Source organism: Rhodnius prolixus, unplaced genomic scaffold, assembly GCF_049639745.1.
Source record: "Rhodnius prolixus isolate KJV_2025 unplaced genomic scaffold, Rpr scaffold_7, whole genome shotgun sequence".
Taxonomy (NCBI): Eukaryota; Metazoa; Arthropoda; class Insecta; order Hemiptera; family Reduviidae; genus Rhodnius; species Rhodnius prolixus.
Genome location: NW_027411582.1, coordinates 27925637 through 27944900, shown reverse-complemented (window position 1 = coordinate 27944900; position 19264 = coordinate 27925637). Strand labels below are relative to the sequence as shown.

Below are 19264 nucleotides of genomic sequence, written 5' to 3'. Positions count from 1 at the left end.
ATTCCCTGTTTACCTCATAATTTGATGTTTTTTAATTTATGATTAATAGTTTTAAATTGATGCTGCTGTAACTAAGTCAGTGAGAACTTTACATAGCTTAGAAAACTGGATTGCATTATCTATTTGCATTAAGCGATAACTTCCTAGGAAATTAAAAAACTTCTTTTTGCATCATTACTGTGTTAAGGACTTCTTGCAGGTAAGCAACATTTATTGTATATACTTTGATTTCTAATTACGAGTTGATGTGATTAGAAGTGTTTATGAAATTGACATGTTTCCAAGACAGTTGATAGTAGATCCATTTTGAGTGTGCGCATGTAATTTTAAAAAGTTGATTTTAGTCATTATTTTGTAGGTCGATTTAGTTCGTAACATGTTAATAATTTTTGGTCGTCTTTATTACTGTAAAAATAAATTGTTAATTTTGATTATGTGTTTGGGAATTATGAACTTCCACGTAAATATTCAAATTTCTCTTATTTAAAGGGGAGAGTAATCTCAATGAAATTAAATTAATGATGTTAAGTTTAGTAACGTCCTAGAATTATGGACCTTGGATTTTGCAAGGTTCGCACCAGTAGTTTTAAATTCTAACTTATTGAAAATTGTTTTGTTTTTTTATTTCTAAATATTTGTAAATTACAATGAAAACAATTGTATAAATAATAGTTTATATAATTTTTAATGTTGTTCTCAGCAGCGTTCTTTCGACATTCTAATGGTAATTCTGAACTAGTTCAATTGAAACAAATGTCTGGGTTAATGACATTGATGACATTTTATCCAGTGTAACACATTTTAACTCCTACAGCAACAGTAAGTACATGTTTTCAGCTTACAGCATGTTTTTTTTTTTTTTTTTGGCGCATCAACAGCTGAGGTTATTAGCGCCCGGAGCTTTTTCCAGTGCACTGCCGGCCTCCGGACAGTGTTCTCTCGTTACAGACAACACTGTCCATCACCGGAAAGTGAGCTGTAAGTAGCTCCTAGGAAGAGAAAATCTAAGGGTCAGCTGCTGGATTCGAACCCGGGACCCAGTGCGCCAACCGCATAGCTAATCCCTTCCCTCCCTTACAGCATGTTGTTTCTCTGTTAAGATATTATGTCGTATTATCTAAAGATAAATAATAAAGTATACAGTAATAGATTAGACACCTAGAAAGTGCAATGATTTGCCAAAATTCAAACTATCCAGAAGGTACATAAACTTAGATTTAAGTTTTTTTAATAAAATAAAAAATTGTATGTGCTTACACTTTTAATGATTCTCTACCACCTTTGGGCTTTTTAGTGATCAAAGTGGTTTAGTGAAGGGAATTATTAAGTCATAAACATTAGTGTTGTACAGATTGCACATTCAAAATATTTAATTATATAATTTGTCTAGGTCTTGTTACTTCTTCAAAACTGAACTATTTGCAACAATTAAGTCAAGTATCTCAAATAGGCTGATGGGGCGTGATGTCTTCTTGCGCTATTATATTATAACCTACAACCCATTTCATTATTTTCAAGGATCCTTTTATACTTCCAGCAAGTACGACCTTATTTATGAGGTAATTCGCATCCATTCTATTTTGATAACAATTTAAACCAGATTCTATAACTGCGGAACTGTTCTTCTCTATTATCTACTTGTTCAGAGTCATACTACATAATCTAAAACTTTTTTCATAATAATTTTTATCTTTGAGCTGAAAAAGAGTTTTAATTTTTTTAATGAAGGTTTTAATTTGATTGAAATTCTGTTATATTCTCCAATCACAGAACTATTTCTATTCTGTATAAAAAATAAACAAATTAGAATATTAGTAGCATGTTTGTTGTTGTTGAATCAGAGTAATCTTTTTGATAAATAGTAAGTCTATTTCATTCATACATAAGTACATTTCATTTTTTTTTAAAAAAAAGGGTTCTTTAAAAAATGATTTAAACTTTCATATCAATGCTTTAGTTTTATTGCAGTCACATTTATTTATTTTTATGAATACATAATCAATTAATATATTTTCTTTTGTCTAGGTTCTTAATTCAAGCTAGTTTTTACTCAGTTACTTAGTTTTTACTCAGTAAAAACTGAGTATACATACTATAATAATATAATATACTATAATACTAAATAAAAATATAAGTCTATCAATGTTTATTGAAACATTTTTCTGGCCAGGAAAAGGCAAGACAAGGGGCGCATCTCTCTTAGATCAATCATAAGCCTTTCTCAGTAATTGTAATCAGATGGTAATCACAACTCGCCATTTATTAAATAATAATTAATATTATTAATTATTCTGGACGAATTGTGTCCCTCTACAACACTGGTTTAGTTTTTTGTAACACCACATTGAACCCCTTATTAATAAAATTAGACAACGTACGAGTCGACAACATCCACAACACTTTTTTTCTTTCCAACAGCAGCTTGATGTAATTGAACCCATACATAAGTCTTTTAGTGTAACCGAGTCTGAGAAAACTGCCGAATTTTCCTGTAAAACAACCTTTTTTTTATATTTTGTACTGTGTACTGAAAATCGTAGATATTGACGCTTTTTGAAGTAAAAAATATATATATGTGTGTATTAAAGACCAACGATTTGACTAAAATGAACGGTATCAAAATAATTGAATAATTTCTTTCAACAGTCTATTGACTTGCATGCTTTAACTGGCTGGATAACTGAAAGATGTTCGTTGCAAGATGAACCTGAGGCGAAGATTAACGCTTTATTCAGGGTATTCATGACATCAATGCGAAAGGTAAGAAAATTGAAAATAAAACAAACTTATAATATTATTTTAATCGCTTCATTACTTTCAAGATTATACTTATTTACGAATTTTTAATATTGTTTATTTTAGTTGAATTTGTACTCTAAAATTGATAGGTGGCTAAATCATGCTAAGAAATGTGAATCTGAAGAAACTAAAGCTACTTTAAGTACATCGGAAAAATAAGTCGAAAATACAAAAAAAAAAACTTGCTATTTTGCCGGGTATTGGAAAGTGTTACAACAGGGAAAGACCCTATTTTTACAAACTTCAATTTTTTCCTGTTAAAAAAAATCATTAGGTGTCAGGTTATAAAGGGGTTGTCAAAAAATGTGGGGTCGAGTTCGCAAAAAGTATATGAAGCACTGTAATGGTGTAAAGAGTGAACTGCGATGGACAAAATCAACGAAACATTTTACATTCAGGTAATAAGAAATGTTAATGCTTATTTATAAATAAGTATTTTTTGCGATATTATTTAAAAAAGAATACTACCTTTTATTATAAACAAACTCAAAACAAAAAGGGATTTTAGAGAAGTTAACTTCTTTTCCTTTTTTTTTTTTAAATTGTTTACATTTGTTTTAATTGATTATTATTATTATTATTACTAGGTGTACACCTTTTCTATGGTTTCCATTTTTTTGCTCACAAAGGTAGCTAATTTTTATTTTTTTAAAGTTAATTATGAATACCTAAATATCTTGTCTATTGCGCCAAGTACAAAAGTTCGTAGATGCTTTCGCCTATAAAAATGTAGAATCTATTAGGCAGTATAAGTTTTATTTTTTTAGAATGTATAAGTTGAAAGCACTATAAAGTAAGTAAGGATTGCGAAGTCTTTCTGTGGTAATGGTAAGACAAAATTAATAATAAAACTTAAATTTTTGGTATCGAGCTGATATTTTTTTTAAAGTTTTTAGTTAGTAGTAAGTGATATTGTCATTCTATAAAAGTCAGACAGCAGTGCATTTAAGTACAAAATCACCTTTGAGCCAATCTATTATCACCTTGAATGTATTTTGATATTAGCATAAAGTAATGGCAGAAGATTGAAGTCTTACTGTTGATTGATGGATACAATGGATAGCATGGTTGAGGAACAACATTCGATTTGTAGACAACCTTTTATTCCATATCTTCAAGTCCTTATAAAAATCGTTAGTTTTTATTGATTTAATTATGGACATTTTAGTTACGTTACATGTAAATAATGAAATATCAATACAACTTATGGAGATTTATTAAGGATTTTCCTCGTTTGTTGTACCAATATTATTGTCCCATAATTATTAAAATAGTTTCATGCGATTGGTTGGTTCTATTATACATAGTTTGTGAAGAGAGTGGAATTTATAAATATATTATTTTGGTATTTGCTCTAATTAAATCAAAGAATAAATCAGAAATTGAAATCCTTATATTTTAATTAAAGAAATTGGGCAACCTTACAAATTCTCTACATCATGTTCTTACTTTAAAATTATGAATGGAAAAAAATAGATGTTTCATTGCTATCTAGCGGCAATGGTCTACACTAGACCATGTAAATTACATAAGTACTAGTTCCAGTGATCACCGCTAGGTAGCATGAACATGTACTTTGATACTATTAAAATAAACATGTAATAACCTAACGAAACAATTGTCCGGTATGACAGTGAGATAAAAAGGTTATTTGGTTTTGTCCTAATTAATATTCTCTTTATCATGTAGCCACAGTAATAATTTGCTTAAATTAAATGTTCTTCATCCACGTTGATAAACATTTTATATCATCAGTATTTAAAAAGAAGTTTTCCTCTAAAAAAATTTCCATGTTTAAAATTCATTGTTTACCTCATAATTTAATGTTTTTATTATTTATGATTGATAGTTTTAAGTTGATGCTGCTGCAGCCAAGTCAGTGATAATTTTACATACCTGAGAAAACTGATTGTATTATTTATTTGCAGTAAGCAATAAGTTCCTAGGAAATTAAAAAACTTGTTTTTGCATAATTATTGCGCTAAGGACTTCTTGCAGGTAAACAACATTTTTTTTAATACTATTTAAAAGAAAGTTGTAATTTGATTGAAATTCTGTTATATTTTCCAATCTCAGAACTATTTTTATTCTGTATAAAAAATAAACAAATTAGAATATTAGTAGCATGTTTGTTGTTGTATTGTTCAATCAGAGTAATCTTTTCGATAAATAATGTTTTTTTTTGGAAAATATATTTCATTTTCATTGAAAGAAAGGGTTAGGTTTTTTAAAAAATTATTTAAACTTTCATATTTATCTAAACTTGCTTTAGTTGTATTGCAATCAGTTTTATGAAAACTTAATCAATTTATTATAAATATTTTTTTTTCACTAGATTCTTAATTGAAGATAAACTCAGTAAAAACTAATTATTTTAATTGTACCTAAATATTGTTGATTGTACATAATGTTGATTTTCAGGTTAAATATCTCTGATACTGCCTGCAAAACTGTTCATCAATAGAAGCACAAGGAAATAGACGAAAATCATCTATCCTAGGAAATTTTTGTGAAGAATCAATTAATGAAACAAGTATTATGTAGTATGTATTACATATTACATTACATAATATGCACCTTAATTTCACAATGTAATGTTAGAATTTTTACTTCAAATTGCGTGTTCTTTGTTTTTAAAAATTATAAATTTAAAAAAAGAATCTTTATTCTCCTTTCCATTCCAAAAAAAGAAAAAAAACTTCAAAAAACATCAATAGCGAACAGACCACAGGACGAAAGAAATAATTTTCAAAAATAAAAATAAACTGTTAAAGATGTTTTATTAACATGTTCGTTACATACTTAATTTCACTGTAATGGTGCTGTTTCTGCATTTGATAGTTAATATTGAAGGCAATCCAAGATTGTACATGTTGGGTCGAACTGTTTTGAAAATCAAGAAGTGAAAACCATTGGAAAAAGTAAAAAATAAAAGAAAAAGAAAAATTAATTTTAAAAATGGCCACTAGGTAGAAGCACTTACTGGATCTGTCATATATACACATTTTAATTTACATATTTGCCGCCAGGTAGCACTCAAACTACAACTGTCAAGATTTCTCTTCAGTACGACTTGAGCGCTGTAAGGGAGTAGTTCGCTTTGTCGCTCGTTACTTTAAGTCCTATCGAGACTTGTATAGGACCTCTCTACAATCACATTTAACCATGTTGGAGACTCTCAAGACTTATATAGGACCTCCATTCACTCATATTTACCCATGTTGGCGACTCACATGACTTATACAGGACCTTCTTTAACACACATTTAACCATATTAGTGACTCATAAGACTTATGTAGCCTTACATTCGCTCACATTTAACCAATTAAGTTAAATGATTGTGAATGAAAGGAGTCGTCAATATGATTAAATGCAAGTGAAAGGAAATCCTATATAAGTCTAGTGGAGCAGAGTCTAGAAATTTTGCCTAACTCCAACTGTAAACATGCACATTAATATAGTAACAACATACTTGTTTAATTAACTGATTCCTAATCCCCCCCCCCCACACACACACATAAAATACTTTTCTAACAGTTCTAAAATATTACTCGCACAGAATTAAAAAAAAAACTTCGTTTTAACATGCACTAGACTTCAATTATTTTAATTCATAATTTTTACAAATGTTTGACAATTCGTTAATATTTTGGATAACACCACGTAACCTCCCTTAGTCTGCTCTGTTAGTAAGTTTAGTGTGGCACGGGGAGAGCAGTGAAATCCTTATACTAATCTGGTTATTCTACCTCTGAGGTGGTTGAAAAAAGGCCGAAACTGATAAGAGGTATAATAAAAATACGTCCTACCTCGGACAAAATTACAAATATTACTCAATGCAGACGTAACCTCTTTTTCATAAGACTAATAAATTCTGAAGCCTTTACGAAGACCTATAAAAAGTAAGGTTCGAGAAGTGTTAGTTCAGTATCGAAGTGAAGTAACGAAAACCACAAGTCAAGATTCTAAGTCGAGGAAGATGAGTACGGTAAGCTTAAATCGCTTCTAGAACTAGTTATACCTGTACATGAAATTGACTACTTATATTACATTAACAGTTTAACTGAGGATACATTAAATCAACAGATATAGATGTAATAAAAAGGAACCTTATTTAATGATAATACATAACCTATGTACGTATTACATACAATTGTTTATGTATTTTGGGAGAATCGTTTCATCTTTTTGTTATTGTTATGTTTCGTATAATATATCCAGTGTAAGCAAAAATAATAATATGACAATGTGTACTCGTATATATCATAAATTTTAGGGCTTGAAAAAAGTGTGAAATATATCGAAACTTTGGTATTTGGATGAAAAATTAAATGGCTTCGTAGATAGGACTGTTAAGAAGTTACTAGCCCTGAGTTTCGCTGGTAATGGACTACTTCGTAACAAGAATGAAGAGGATAGTATTGCCTACAAGCAGGAGTAGAATGAGAAGTACTTGCTGGAGCTAGTGTTGTGTGAACAAGACCTTTCCTTTTCTATTGGCTTCATAAGGTATTTTGCTTATCTTTGTCACTTAACCCTTTAATTTTTCACCTTTACTTTAATATCCACCAAGCACTCGTTACAATTCAATTACTTTTTCATGCCTATAATAATTACAAGGTGTTACCATCGAGTAGAATGTTATTCAGTTTTCAACGGATATATTTCTGTGGCTTGGTGCAAGAAGTGCCAATGTCAGATTTTGGTAAAAATGAGTAGAAAATATGTTTTGATATATTAACCATCAGAATTTTTCTTGCAAGGAGTGCCAATGTCAATTTCAAAGTAGTAACTGTGTCACTAAAAGTTACTAGTGCCAATGTCAAAATTTAGCATCAATATTTCCCCCTTCCAGGTAAACCAAAGAGGACGTACACTCGTACATTTTTTGACATTGGCACTTCTTGCACCAAGCCACAGATTTGTTTTAGATAGATGTTTTTACGAATCGTCAAGTTGCGTGTGTGATGGAAAATTCAAATTTAGATATTTAGTTTAATGGCTCCTTTTGGCGAAAATCTATCAATCTTAGTACAAATTTACTGAATCTGATTTTTCGTATTTTCTCTTGAACAGCATTTACGACTTCCTATAAACAGCGTACTTTCATTATATTAATATGATCTAGAGCATGTATTGAAACATTTCCCTCAAAAAATTGATAAAAACTAAAAACTCTCTGCAATAAATAAAAGACTGCTATTACAGCTGGTATGGAGCAATCTGTGCTTTGACAGAAATCGTAGGGTACTTACTACCTTTCCAATTGTCAAAGAATTCACTCTCCCCACCCAAAAATCTTTAGAAAAATAGTAAATGCTCTTCGGTTCGCACTGATTTTACCTTTCATAATGACCTCAAAATCTCTTATCCTCCATCTAGCGAAATTCTTTCTTTGCAAAATTATTGTTATGTGCACATCATTGTTTAAGTTTACTTACAGTCACATATATTTAATTATATGAATATTTCATCAGTAGTTATAGATATTGGATGTGTTTCTTTACTTTTATGAATTAAATGAAATAATCTTGAACAAAATTGAACTTGAAAAATCGTTTATTTTGGTTTTCATACTTAGTAAACTAATAATTTAAATTTATGGCAGGGTGTAACTTGACTAAAACAAGTTTAGTTCAACGTTAAATTGCAACATAGGAGTAATTCATTATAAAATAATTTAATGTTTTACAATGCTACGAATACGTTCTAAAAGATTGATCTGTTTAAAAGATTTAAACTAAAATTTCAGCATTCATATTTTATTTATTTAATAAATTCCTGAAGGATAAAAATTTATGTTTTTTAATTTAAGATTAACTCTATAAACTGTTTATTTAATTGTATAATGATTTTCAGATTGAAAACAACCAATAACTGCAAAACCGTCCATCAACCAAAGTGGAAATGAAAAAGACGTTGAGAAAACATCGATCAAATGAGTATGTACAAACAACTTTTCTTATGAATCAATTACCAAAAAAATGTATTATTTAGGTATGTGTAATTTGCATGTCGTATCGCCATCTTATTTATTTAGTAGTAGAATAAATAAAAATCTTAAATATGAAAAAAAATAAATATTTATTTGCATACCTATTTTGTTTTGACATTGACTTCAAACTTTATATTCTACTATACGAAAAATAAACATATAAATCAATAAAATACAAAAAGAATTGCTAAAAAAACATTTAAATCTAACAGAGAAACTTAAAATAATTATTAAATAGCCATTTTCAATCATATTTGTTTTAATTTTAATGAAAAATTCTATATCAAATATAATACAGTAGCATGCAACTTCTGTAGTCTTTATTCAATCATTTTTAACTAAATTAAACTTTTTTGTGAAGAAAATTGAGTATATGTTGGTTGAAACTAATAAAAATTAATTCTGGACTAAAAGTTGAATTTGCTTTAAAAAAGATTCAACTATAAAATGCTATAACATTTCCTCAGGATTGTTAATAAAGTTCATATAATTTACTTTTTACAATCCTATGCTTTATAATTAATTAAAGATTTATCCATTTAAGATATTTATAATTTTAATAATTTCATTAATATTTCAAAATGAACCAATTACTAAAAAATGTATTATTCAGATGTAATGTGCATGTTTATGTCACAATCTTATTAATTATAGGTATGCATTATTTAGTAGGAGAATAAAGAAGAACGTTTAATTTAAAAAATATATATATTTATTTCATACCTATTTTTTGTTACATAAACTTAGTATTTTACTGTCTATGATAAGAAAATATTCATTTATAATTTAATAAAAAAACAAAAAGAAGTGCTAAAAAACGTTTAAAACTAACAGAGAAACTTAAATTAACTAAAAGATTTTTCAAAAAATCCGTCAGAGGGCGCCATTTATCACACAGGTGTAAAAATAGTTCCAAAAATAGCCACCAGGTAGTAGTGCTGTAACCTTCTGTATATACGTGAATTCTCGTCAGTACGGCTTCAGTAATGCTGGGTGATAGGTCGTTCCAAACATATCTTATATAGTCTAGTCCAACATTCATCACCTCTCTCCCAAAGAAGCGTGATATTAATGGTTGGGTAATGGTAAGGGAGATGTTGTCGCTTCGAACTATTCTCTAGGTTAGGGAGGTAAACTGGAATCAAAGTAAAATAAGTAGTAACCAACGACGGGTCAAAGAGTACGCAGTTATTCTTAACTTCCAAAGACTTTATCTGAGAGAGAATAATGAAGCTAATATTCTACAAAAATAAGGAAACTTAAGGTGCAAAATTGGTTAAAAAACAAGTAAGTTCTTAATCTTACATAAAATTGCATGTGCATGGCTGGAACACCTCCAAGTTCACTGGTTTTCTCAATGCAATATAAAGTATAAATAAATCCCTTTCAGCTCCTACTTTTTACTCTTTATTTTGCTCCCCTTCCTCTGCAGTCTTTAAGTTTATTTATTATTTCACAGAAAAATTAAGATATTACACAATTTTTCCCTATAGGTATTTGATAAATTATCAGATTATGTATGCTTCGCTTCTCGGCCTTTTGGCTAAGATCAATGTGTAGTATTAAAATTATATATAAAATTGATAATATGTTCGGTTTGTCTTATATATCAAGGCTCAAGGGTCATTTTGTCCTGGTTTTACATTATGTAATACCAACCTGTAACGTAATATTAATTATGAGTTTGATTATGAAACTTACTCAGATTAAATCTCGTTTACATTTCAACTTCTATGTGATAAATATATCTTCAAAATTGGTTATTCTGTTGTAATGTTAATTGTTTATATTGAAATCTTGGGTCCCATATAGGGTGCGTTCCACTTGGCGACCACAACGACCACGACCACGACCGCGATTTTGGCCGTTCCACTTGCTTGTGAGCGTTGCGATCGAAAACCCAAGTGGAACGGACTGTGGGCGTTTTAACCGTTCATGTAAACATTGCATATGGCGGCCTCGAAAATAAGTTAGAAGCTTGAAGAGGTTATTTTTTAATTTAAACCCCATTTATAAGCAGTTATAATAAACTTTATTAATTATTGGTAAAGTTGACTTATATTAAAAGAATATATATAATTCAATTTTTTATATTACATTTTAGTGGAGTATTTATAAAATTTACGTTTAAATAAAATTAAAATGTCTTTTGTGGCAACAGTTGGATATTTATTAATAATGCTTTAGAAAGTTCTTTATCTAGTTCCGATTAGAGTCGAATGTAATTTTACAAAATCGCAATGATGAAAAGCGAAAACTTAGGCCACGTATTATTAGCTATCAGAGTAATTGATCTTTATTCAAATGAAGAATTTAAAAGTTATTTCAGGTAAATGATTTTGTGTTATTCAGTGATTTAGTGTGTAAAGGGATAAGTAAATATTTATTTATTTATTTTTTGTAGACTTTCGAGAAACACATTCTATTATTTACATGAAATAATACTTTCATTTACATGAGATAATTTTTTCGGTCGCCATATTTTGTTTTAAAAATTGCGCCAACTCTGAACGCCCACTTCGACCCAGCTCTATAGATGGGGCGTTGTGGTCGTTGTGTGGGCGAAAATAATGACGTCATTAGTGACGTTTTCGCCACGACCACAACGACCGCGGTCGCCAAGTGGAACGCCTGAAAGTATGTTTTGGTCGTTGTGGTCGCCAAGTGGAACGCACCCATAGTGGACTGTTTCAGAGGCTATGCCTCAACTTCAACTAATGTTTCAATATCAAAATTGCAGTAAAAAATAAAAGTTATGTGTTTCAAAATGTAGTATGTATTTCTCTTCATCCAGTGCCTTTGCTCAAGGACCCTTTCTGCCCTTCGCTGGCTATTCTTGATCATGGCCCTTCTTTACATCCAGCAGCACTCCTACATAAGTTGAGGTAATTCTCATCTAATTTCTACATTTCGTTCACGAAACAAATCAGGAAATCTTCAAAGGTACCCTGTTAATTTGTAGAATTCTACTTCAGGTAGGCTTAACTATTATTTATTGCAAATAATTTGAGATAATTCGCAACTATTTCTACATTCAAATAAAACAATGATGAAATCTCCATACTTACCATGTTACCTTGTGAAGCTGATCTTCATGTTATCTTATCCATTATTGATTACATCTAAAGCATTTTAACATCAATTAAACCTTTATTCCGATAAATTAAATATTTTCCTTTGAATCTGAATAAAAAGTTGTTATTTTGTGCAATAGATGGTTTAAATTAGATTTTCCGAGTTAGTTGCAGAATGGTTTAATTTGTTATAAACAGAATTAACTAAGATTTTGTATGTAAAATGCTACCGTACTACAATAAGTGTGAATGAAATTCAAATCATTTACTAAGGTTTTAATACTTTCAGTCCTTGGCCGACTCACAGCCCAGTAGCTGAGACATAATCTAAAATGATTACTTTTGAGGGAATTTCTTTTAATGCTGCAGCACTTCCGTAAATAAGAGGTGATTCCCATCCATGTCTATTCCTGCAATATCCAAATAAGGAAATCTACCTACCACTCACTCTGTGGTGTTATCTTCCCCAGGTAATCTTATCCGTTATTTTTAAAACTTCAGCATTTTTACGTGATTAAACCTTTTTGTTCATATATTCCTGTAGAATCGGAACGAGTATAGTAAAGATTCTGTGTTAAAGAAAGTTTTAATTTGATTGGAAAATTGAAAGGTACAAGAACAAAAAATGACGAGTGTTTAAAAAATGTTTATTCCACTTAAAAGAGTGCAGTAAACTGCTATTTTGAAAATGAATTAAGTTCATATAATTACTAACACTCAGTTTTACTTTCTTGCGTTTTCTTTTTTAAAAGATTGATTATTTTTATTTAAACGTATAAAAAATTAACATTGATTTTCAAGGAAGTTGAGTTTGATTTGTAGGACGATTCAGTAGACGAACAGTCTATCTCATTGTATAATGTTATTCTTCAGAGTCGAAACAGGCGAAACTGGAGTGCTTCCTGCCAAAGAGGGTCATCGAATTAAGACAAAATGAAAAAGACGTTGGAAAACATCTATCCAATTGCAACTCTCCCAATTATTTTATTATTTAGTCGATTATTTGTAAAAAAAAAAATATTTGAAGTTTGAAAATGTAATGTAAATTTTAATTTTGTTATGTAGGTAATTTTAAGAATCATTACCTAAAAGATGTAATTAAATTTAAAATGTTTTTGTAATGCGAAAGAAAAAAAATGTATAATTGGTAGCAAAATAAAGAATTATCTATAAATTATTAAAAAAGTCATTATGTATTTTCTCTTTTCCCATAGTCTTGTTATTTTTATTATATTTGCAAAGTTACAACTAAAAACAAAGTTAAAAAAGATAAAAAATGATAAGAGGCAAATTAAAGTAATGTAAAACTAAAAATTCCGTTTACATTAAACAAAAAAATAAAATAAAGTAACAGTAGTACGAAAAAATGGCGTCAGAGAGCGTTAAAAAGCAGAAAAAGTGAAAAAAGTTGAAAAAATTGCATCAGAAAGACGTAAAACAAAAAAAGGAAAATTAGTTCACATGTTTGCCACCAGGCTGCAGCACTTACTGGACTTGTTTACTATGTAAACAAAATTTAGTTCACATGTTTGCCACCAGGTAGCACTGAAACTGTTTATATACTACGGTCAAACAAAATGTCTCCTCAGTACGACTGCAGAGTCGTACTCGTGAGGAGGAGGCTATGTCGCTCGTCGCTCCAAAAATATCTAATTTCTAGTCAAAACACCTCTCTCTCTCCACACATACAATCTTGATATGTCATGTGTAATGGTTATGGAGATGCGTTCACCTCGACGGTCGGAAGGCAACTATTCGCCCCACCCGGCCCGGCCCGCGCGGCGAACTTTCTTATATACCCTCTAGATGGCGTCATATCACCATGACAACGGGCTCCCCCACTACTTTTAGTTCCACCAGCTGTCACTAGATCGCTCGTGCTGTCTGTTTTACCTCTCGTAGCCTTCCTTGCACACTCTCAAGACTTTGGCAGCCATTGCTGTAACCTTGATATCTTCTTACACACTCTCACGACTCTGGCAGCCATTGTTGTAACCTTGATATCTTCTTACACACTCTCTAGACTTCGGCGGCCATTGTTGTAACCTTGCTTAATGCTTCTTACACACTCTCACGACTCTGGCAGCCATTTTTAACCTTTTTTTTTATATTTTCTTTTAATTTCTACGCAATTTTTTCATTTTTTTTAAATTTTTTATATTATTGAGAGATTAAAAGGGAAAATAAATACAATATTGTTATAATTAAATTGTTTATTATTTATTAATTATTGATACATTTTTTTACAATAAATTTTTATAAAATCTTAACAACCTCATATTTAACCACGTTGGTGACTCATTAGACTTATGTAGGACTTCTTTTCATCCATATTTAACCATTCTGGCGACTCACAAGACATATATAGGATTACTTTACACCCACTTTAAACCACATTGGCGACTCACAAGACCTATATAGGACCACCTTACTCATACTTATAACCATGTTGGAGACTCTCAAGACTTATACTGGACCTCCTTTCACTCAAATTTAACTATGTTGGTGACTCACAAGACTTATAAAGAACTTCCTTATACACACTTTTAACCAAGTTGGTGACTCACAAGACTCATACAGGACCACCTTACACACACTTCTTACCAAGTTGGTGACTCACACGACTTATAAAGAACTTCCTTACACACACTTTTAACCAACTTGGTGACTCACAAGACTTATACAGGACCACCTTACACACACTTTTAACCAACTTGGTGACTCACAAGACTTATACAGGACCACCTTACACACACTTTTAACCAACTTGGTGACTCACAAGACTTATAGAGGATCATATTACAATCATATTTATCTTATTTTTTGCCATTTAACTTGTATCCTATTTGTTAATTTTGTCAATATACATTTTAAAAAATTAGAAATTAGCAAACAGGGTTAAATATGAGTGTAAGTTGAACCTATATAAGTCTAGTGAGTTTCTAACGTGGTTAAATGTGAGTGTAAGGTGCACCTATATAAGTCTAGTGAGTTTCTAACGTGGTTAAATGTGAGTGTAAGATAAACCTATATATGTTTAGTGAGTCGTCAACATTCTTAAATGTGAGTGTAAATTGTTCTATACAAGCCTAGTGAGTCGTCAACATGGTTAAATGTGAGTATGAGACACTTCTATATAAGTTAAGTTCGTCAGAATTTGCTGTTGTAAATGGTGACTGTAATGAATAGCGTTAGTTGCTAGTAAATGTTAATGTTAGTAATGTTAATGTGTTAATAAATCAGGTTATTACTTACAAATTTAGCGAGTTTTATTATTAATCAAACCCACATATTAAATTAACTAGTGGCAGGCATTAGTTATAGTTGTGAAGTTTTTAGTAAAAGAACAAAAACTTTACAATATGTTATCCAGTCTAGTCTAACATTCATCACCTCTCTTCAAAAGAATCATGAGTGAAGGAGATGTTGTCGCTTCAACGGTTCATATCATTTTTAATAGATTCCTAACCTAATTGGATTGATTGATGTTTTACGTCTTTTTCACTTGGGCTTCCATTGATGAACAGTTTTGCAGGCAGCCCTCTGGAATCCCCAGTATTTAATCCTGAAAATCAACATTATTTATTGCAATTCAAATAATTTAAATGTATACTGAGTTTTACCTAGCATTAAGAAGCACGAGAAAAACATCTATAACAATTTATGTACATTATAAATTAAATAAACACTATGATTAATCTAAAGAATTGATCTTTTTTTAACAAACCTTTAAAAACCTAAATCTTCTAACTGTTTGTATTATATGCAGATGCTACATATATGTATTAAATGTGACTGCAATGAAACTAAAGCATTCATATGAAAGTTTAAATCAATTTTTAAAGTTCCTAACCCTTTCTTTCAAAGAGAATGAAATATTTTTTCAAAAACATACTTATTATTTATCCCTTTCAAAAATAATAAAACTTTTTTTTTACCTACAAAGATAAAATTGTATATGAACAAAGTTTTATTACTCTGAACGTAGTAAATAATAGATAAGAATACGTGAAGAACAGTTCCACAATTAGAGAATCTAGTTTAGTTTATTATCAAAATAGAATGGATGCGAATTACCACATCTACTATAGAAGGATCCTTCAAAATAATGAAGAGGGTTACAATAGCGGAAGACGACACGCCCCATCTGCCTGTTTGAGATACTCGATTTAACTGTTGCAAACAGTATAGTTTTGAAGAAGTAAAAAGACCAATCATATCATATAATTAAATATACTGAATGTACAATGTATGCAACACTAAAGTTTATGACAATAATTCACTTCAGTAAACTAATTTGATCACAAAAAAGTCTTAAGATGATAGAGAATCATTAAAAGTTAAGCAGAAGCACTTTTTTTTTAAACGTAAATCTACGTTCCAATTTAATGTATCTTCTTGATAGTTTAAATTTAGGCAAATCATTGCACTTTCTAGGTATCTAATCTATTACTGTATACTTTATTATTTATCTTTAGATAATACGACATATCTTAACTGAGAAACAACATGCTGTAACCAGAAAACATGTACTTACTATCGCTGTAGGAGTTAAAATGTGTTACACAGCAAAAAATGTCATCAATGTTATCAACCCAGCCATTTTTTTTGGATTGAACTAGTTTAGAATTATCATTAGAATGTCGAAAGAACGCTGAGAACAAAAACAAACATTATATAAACTATTATTTATACCACTGTTTTCATTGTAATTTACAAACATTTCGATAAAAATCAATTTTCAATAAGTTAAATCTACTGGGGCGAACCTTGCAAAATCCAAGATCCATAATTATAGGACGTTATTTAACTTTACATTATTAATTTAAATTTCGTGGAGATTACTTTCCCCTTTAAATGAGAGAAATGTGAATATTTACGTGGAAGTTCATAATTCCCAAATAAATAATCGTAATTTGCAATTTATTTTTACAGTAATAAAGTATTACCATGTTGCGAACTAAATCTACCTACCTATGACAGTTGAAACATTTTTATGAAACAAAATAATGAAGAGTAAAATCAAGTTTTTAAAATTACACGCTTACACTTAAAATGCATCTACTATCAACTGCCTTGGAAACATGTCAATTTCATAAACACTTCTAATCACATCAACTCATAATTCAAAATAAAAGTATACACAAAAAATATTGCTTACTTGCAAGAAGTCATTAACGCAGTAATGAAGCAAAAACAAGTTTTTTAATTTCCTAGGAAGTTATCGCTTAATGCAAATAGATAATACAATCAGTTTTCTAAGCTATGTGAAGTTCTCACTCACTTAGTTACAGCAGCATCAACTTAAAACTATCAATCCTAAGTAAAAAAACATCAAATTATGAGGTATACAGTGAATTTTAAACAGGAAATTTTGTTAGAGGAAAACTTCTTTTTAAAATACTAACTTATCATCATGGATGAAGGATATTTAATAAATAAAGCAAATTATTACTGTTGCTACATAATCAAGAGAATATTTGGACAAAACCGTATAACCTTTTTACCCCCCACTGACTTTCCGGACAGTTGTTTGATCAAGAGGTTATTTAATGTTTATTTTAATAGTGTTAAAGTACATGTTCATGCTACCTAACGGTGATCACTGAAACTAATTCCTATATGATTAAATCTTTTTAGTTCAATCAATTGTCGCTAGAAAGCACTGGCATGATCTTAATACGTTAATTTTCTTTCCATTCCTAATTTTAACGTAAGAACAGAATGTATAAAATTTCTAATAAGGTTGCCCAATTTCTTTTATTTAAAAATAAGGACTTCAATTTCTGATTTAGTCTTTGATTTAAATAGAGCAAATACCAAAGTAATATATTTATAAATTTCGCTCTCTTCACAAGTATAATAGAACCAACCAATCTTATGAAAGTATTTTAATAATTATGGGACGATAATTTTGGTACAACAAGCGACGAAAATTCTTAATAAATCTCCTAAGGATGTATTGATATTTCACTATTTTCAATTGACGTAACTAAAATTCCTTAAGTAAATCAATAAAAACTTACTATTTTTATAAGAAGTTGAGTAAAAGGTTGTCTACAAATCTAACGTTGTTCCTCAGCCATGCTAATCCATTGTATCCGTCAATCAACAGTAAGACTTCAATCTTCTGCAATTACTTTATTCTAATATGAAAATACATTGAAGGTGATAATAGATTGGCTCAAAGGTGACTTCGTACTTAAATGCAGTGCTGTCAAACTTTTATCGGATGACAATATCACTTACTACTTACTAAAAACTTCACTCAGCTCGATACCGAAATTTAAATTTTACTATTAATTTTGTCTTACCATTGCCAAAGGAAGACTTCCTAATCTTTTCTACAACCTATCTTTTAGATTATTCAATACAACGAAATTCATGTAAAAGTAATGAAGATTATGCCTTTTTTCTTTCTTTATGAAACTCTACATCCAAAATTGGTTGAACTAACGAGTATAATATGCGTTTGGCATTAATGTACAATGTTAGAAACCGACCACAACGAAACTCTTGCAAAAGTAATAAAAATTATGCATTCTTCCCTATTTTCAGAATCTGCAAATCCAAGAATAGCCGATCTAATTTGTATAATTTACGATTGGCTAAAAAATACAATTAAAGAAAAAGAAAACAAAGAAATACCAGTAAAAGTAATTAAAATTATTCAGTTTTCCATTTTCACATCCAAAACTAGCAAGCTTAGTGAGGACAAGTTACAATACAGAAAAAAGTTGAAAAAAATTAAACCCGCTTGCTATATACGATATTCTACAACCATTTTAAAACTATCACAATTTTTAGTTTGTAGTCATTTCGCTTATCGTTAATGAACGATAATATAAAGTTTAATTATAAAGTTTAATTAAATTTGGAAAACATTTTAATGAAAGCTATTTTTGAGCTTTGAAAAGTGTACTGTCTCTGTTAGCCTACTCCCGGGAGTAGTTGCCCGGGGAGCACCTCGAGGAGGTGGAGATCAGTTTTCGCTCCCCAAAGAACGCCTTTCTACCCACATCCGCATTCTAGTTGGTCTTTAAAGCAGGCTAGGATTAAGTAGAAATCTAGTCAATGGAGTTTGTAAAAATGGATTAGGAGAAAATTGGAGGATAAGGGAATAGGGTAGATAAATCGTTTAGTGATTGAGGGATATACAGGGAGATCTGTCTGCATAGACCAGTGACTAGAATGACGTTAACCTAGAATCTGGATAGGATAAGACGATTAGGGAAATAGGGGGGATAATTAGAAAGGCGTTCGGAAAGAAAGGGGTTTTTGGACTGGTGGGTAATTGGCATTATAAAAAGATACAGGCTTGAAGAAAACCAAGTCGGCAAAAGCAACAAAGAAAACGAAATTCAACAAACAAGAAGATAACAACTAAAACCCCAGT

General features: G+C 30.1%; 1 protein-coding gene, 2 long non-coding RNA genes and 1 pseudogene across 3 annotated transcripts; 2 read left to right on the top strand and 2 right to left on the bottom strand.

Moving 5' to 3' along the window:
* Positions 1-1424: 1424 nt before the first annotated feature.
* On the top strand, positions 1425-13057 carry LOC141447290 (uncharacterized). Its single transcript, XM_074114701.1, has 8 exons — positions 1425-1559; positions 2647-2760; positions 2863-4797; positions 5221-6787; positions 7076-7308; positions 8659-8741; positions 9449-12338; positions 12742-13057. The coding sequence occupies exons 1-3, from the start codon at positions 1455-1457 to the stop codon at positions 2956-2958; spliced, it is 315 nt and encodes a 104-aa protein (XP_073970802.1). The 5' UTR covers positions 1425-1454; the 3' UTR covers positions 2959-4797; positions 5221-6787; positions 7076-7308; positions 8659-8741; positions 9449-12338; positions 12742-13057.
* On the bottom strand, positions 1553-3390 carry LOC141447296 (uncharacterized). The gene is made up of 3 exons (XR_012454248.1): positions 3268-3390; positions 2379-2489; positions 1553-1697 (listed from the first exon to the last, which is right to left on the bottom strand). It is a non-coding gene; the product is annotated as an uncharacterized lncRNA (long non-coding RNA).
* On the top strand, positions 10318-10471 carry LOC141447654 (U2 spliceosomal RNA; annotated as a pseudogene).
* Positions 13058-14063: 1006 nt separating the features above from the next.
* LOC141447293 (uncharacterized) lies at positions 14064-17403 on the bottom strand. The gene is made up of 4 exons (XR_012454245.1): positions 17277-17403; positions 17030-17187; positions 16406-16522; positions 14064-15433 (listed from the first exon to the last, which is right to left on the bottom strand). It is a non-coding gene; the product is annotated as an uncharacterized lncRNA (long non-coding RNA).
* Between the last annotated feature and the right edge of the window lie 1861 nt (positions 17404-19264).